Source organism: Pollicipes pollicipes, unplaced genomic scaffold (genome assembly GCF_011947565.3).
Source record: "Pollicipes pollicipes isolate AB1234 unplaced genomic scaffold, Ppol_2.1 Scaffold_6138;HRSCAF=7277_pilon_pilon_pilon, whole genome shotgun sequence".
Lineage (NCBI taxonomy): Eukaryota > Metazoa > Arthropoda > Thecostraca > Pollicipedomorpha > Pollicipedidae > Pollicipes > Pollicipes pollicipes.
In genome coordinates this window covers 18,323,940-18,327,205 of record NW_023596818.1, presented here as the reverse complement: position 1 = coordinate 18,327,205, position 3,266 = coordinate 18,323,940, and the positions used below count along the sequence as shown (strand labels likewise).

The 3,266-nt window shown below is 55.5% G+C and overlaps 1 protein-coding gene across 1 annotated transcript in view; it reads left to right on the top strand.

Moving 5' to 3' along the window:
• Positions 1-1,411, top strand: part of LOC119105399 (uncharacterized) — a 23,804-nt gene extending 22,393 nt beyond the window's left edge. Inside the window, exon 3 of the mRNA XM_037228865.1 lies at positions 1,353-1,411. Within this exon, the coding sequence (XP_037084760.1) occupies positions 1,353-1,411 (59 nt within the window). The remainder of the gene's footprint in view (positions 1-1,352) is intronic.
• The last annotated feature ends 1,855 nt before the right edge of the window (positions 1,412-3,266 follow it).

Here is a 3,266-nt window from a genome sequence, read left to right as displayed (position 1 = left end):
CGCATTGTTTATGGATGACAGAATTGACAATGACTATTATGACGCATGAGTGCCAAGTTGAATTTTGAAATACTCTCCCCGATATACATCTTCCATTTTTGCGGGTGTGTAGCCCAGAAAACAGGGAGCTTATGTCTTAAGAAAGGCAGGATTGCGAGTTAGCCCGAAAGGTCTCCAGACGGCTACTTCAATTTAAAAACCCCGCACAAATATGGAACGCTCCCTTTTATAAAGGTGCACTCGAGGGCATGTCGACGACTGTCACAAAACATGGGCGTAAGCAAACATGTACCTATATCATATGACAAGCGTTTTAAATTCAGTAGCTGATGCGACTTTCTAAACCTTTTTTGGCGTTCAGGAGAGAAGTGCATGTACTTTAGCCGTGTTATATATGGGGTGCCGGTAGTGTAGTGGTTAAGGCGTCTGCGTTTATGTGTAGTGGTTAAGGCGTCTGCGTTAATCACTGCGCGTCTGGGAAACCATAGGTAGGGGTTCGATTCCCCGCGGTTGTCCGCCCTTCCTGCCAGGGTGAGAGGCAGGCGACGCCATATAGCCTCAGCAGCTGAGTGCGTCGTAAAGCCCCAATGACATGACAACTCCTTATGTTGATACCAGACTATGGTTGCATTCATGCCATTCAATGATTATATTGGTATCAGTTTATGGTTAGTAATTGCAGACTAAAATTTCATTGGTGTCAGATTTCGGTTACATCGGTGTCAGACTATGGTTGCACTGATGTCAGACTATAGTTGCATTGATGTAGAACGCGTACCATCTGTGAATGTATACCAACACGAACCACACGACATGGTGGTTGCAGTCAAAATTCTAAGAGAGACATATCTGTTCACATTTTGTATAGATGCAGTCAGCTGAGATGGTTCGAAGCCGACATGATCCAGCGGCAAGGATAACCATTTGCTTTCATTTAATATCATGCGCAAGTTAATGTCTACTAAACGTGCGCTCCACAATCAGTTTTCACCTTTCTCAGTGGGATGATTATTAATTGTACACAAAACATTTCGACGCTGACTCATATAAATACAAGCCACTGCATTTCGGGCAGCAATCCCCCCTCAGGTTCTAACGAGTCATGAGATGGGCCAAAAGCGCAACAAATTGCGGTGACGAAACACGTTGCCTACACTGTATTTCCACACAAATAACCTTCAAAATTACCTACCAAAACAATCCAAGCATCCCGACCGTCTGATCCGGCGTCAGCGGTGCCCGGGCCGTTTGATCCGGCGCCAGTGGTGCCCAGCCGTCTGATCCAGCGCCAGTGGTGTCCCGGACGTGTGGTCCGGCGCCAGCGGTGCCCCGACCGTCTGGTCCGGCACCAGTGGTACCCGACCGTCTGATCACGCGCCAGTGGTGCCCCAACCGTCTGATCGGGCACTAGTGGTGGCCGACCGTCTGATCCGGCGCCAGTGGTGCCGACCGTCTGATGCGGCGCCAGTGGTACCCCAACCGTCTGATGTGGCGTCAGTGGTACCCCAACCGTCTAATGCGGCGCCAGTGGTGCCCAGCCGTCTGATCCAGCGCCAGTGGTGCCCCGGCCGTCTGGTCCGGCGCCAGCGGTGCCCCGACCGTCTGGTCCGGCACCAGTGGTACCCGACCGTCTGATTCGGCGCCAGTGGTGTCCGACCGTCTGATTCGGCGCCAGCAGAGCCTCGGGCGCCGGCACGGGCGGCGCGTGGGGTCATAAAAGGGAAAGGCAGCCGGGCGGCAGACGATGGCCACACGGCCCGCGCTGGCTGTCGCCCCGAGCGGGGCCTGTCCCGGCCCGATGACAATCGCAATGGCGCAAGGCTATTGAACTCAGGCGGCAGCGCAGCTAGACGTTGTGAAAACTGAAACGCTGAATGCTCAGTAAGGTGTTTGGTGAGGAAATTGCGTTTCCATCGATGCATAGGTAAACGAGACAAGGAAATAGGTCTGTGCGGCCTGTTCACGGATGCTTTCTAGCAATATATCACTAAAGATGTGCGTACAAGATAAAATGCAGTATAAGGCGTCTCCGTGCATTTTAGAACGTGTCGAAGCGCTGTCCAGACCAAATTTATGGAATGACATGGAATGTACACCACCTGAGCATATTTCTGCTGACATCAATATCGTTCACATTTCGGGGTCTGGACTCTTTTCTTCGTCTGCAATCAAAGGATCTGCAAACACTGCGTTGCAGCACACATGCAGTTAAATACAAATGCATGTATCCGGCCAACGACGGAGCCGCAACAAGCCTGCGCTATCGCTGATGGTACCACTCAGCTTATGCTAATGCCGCAGGAAGTTTCTGACGGATTGCCGGTTTCTCGGACAAACCAAACTGCACTGCATGCAGAGAGCACGTGACCGTGCATGATGCAACTCCACGGAAATATAGTGCGGAAAAAGCATAAATGCAAGGCTGCCTGCGAGACGCTGCGCCGTTTGCACGGGCAGACGAGGTGAGAGACGACGCGAGACGGTAGATAGGAAAGGCCGCGGAATGGGAGGCGGTGGAAGGAGATGGTGCAGAGACGGGAGACTAGAGGCGATTTACAACGGAAATAAGGAAGTGAGGCGATGGGGCAGGAGACGGCGGAGACCGCGCTTTGTGCAGACGGGAGACTCCGGGAGAATGAAGGCTGAGTCGGGAGACGGTGGGGCTGGATACAACGGAGACGGGGGGGTTTGATGTAACGGAGGCAGGGTGCAACGGACACGGAGATTTCGGGAGCGCAAACAGGGACAGCGGGGAAAGCACACGTAATAGACAGGGGATTGCATGAGGAGAAGCGACGGAGGCAAGAGGGGGCAGAAAGAGAAGACAGAAGGGGCAGGAGATAGTAGGGATGGGAGGGGACGCGTCAAGGATGGGCGGCTCACGCCTCACCGACCGCGAGGTATATCGCGAGGCACCAAAGACAGCGGAGACGCCGCGGTGGGCTAGACAGCCGGCCCAGGTGGCCGTGACTAGGTCAGCGAGGACAGGTTCTGGCGGTGACGTGGGCCGGCCGCCGCGGCCGTGCCGGCCCCAGTCAGCTCGCCACCGGCCCGCGAGCGAGGCACGCGAGAGGCCGGAGAAGGCGGGACAAGCCACGGCCGGGAGACGGGAGCGGACGGAGCGGCGGTGAGCGGGAGCGGACAGCGGACCGAGCGACGACGAGCGGGAGCGGACAGCGGACGGAGCGGTGGTGAGCGGGAGCGGACAGCGGACGGAGCAGCGGTGAGCGGAAGCGGACAGCGGACGGAGCGGCGGGGAGCGGGAG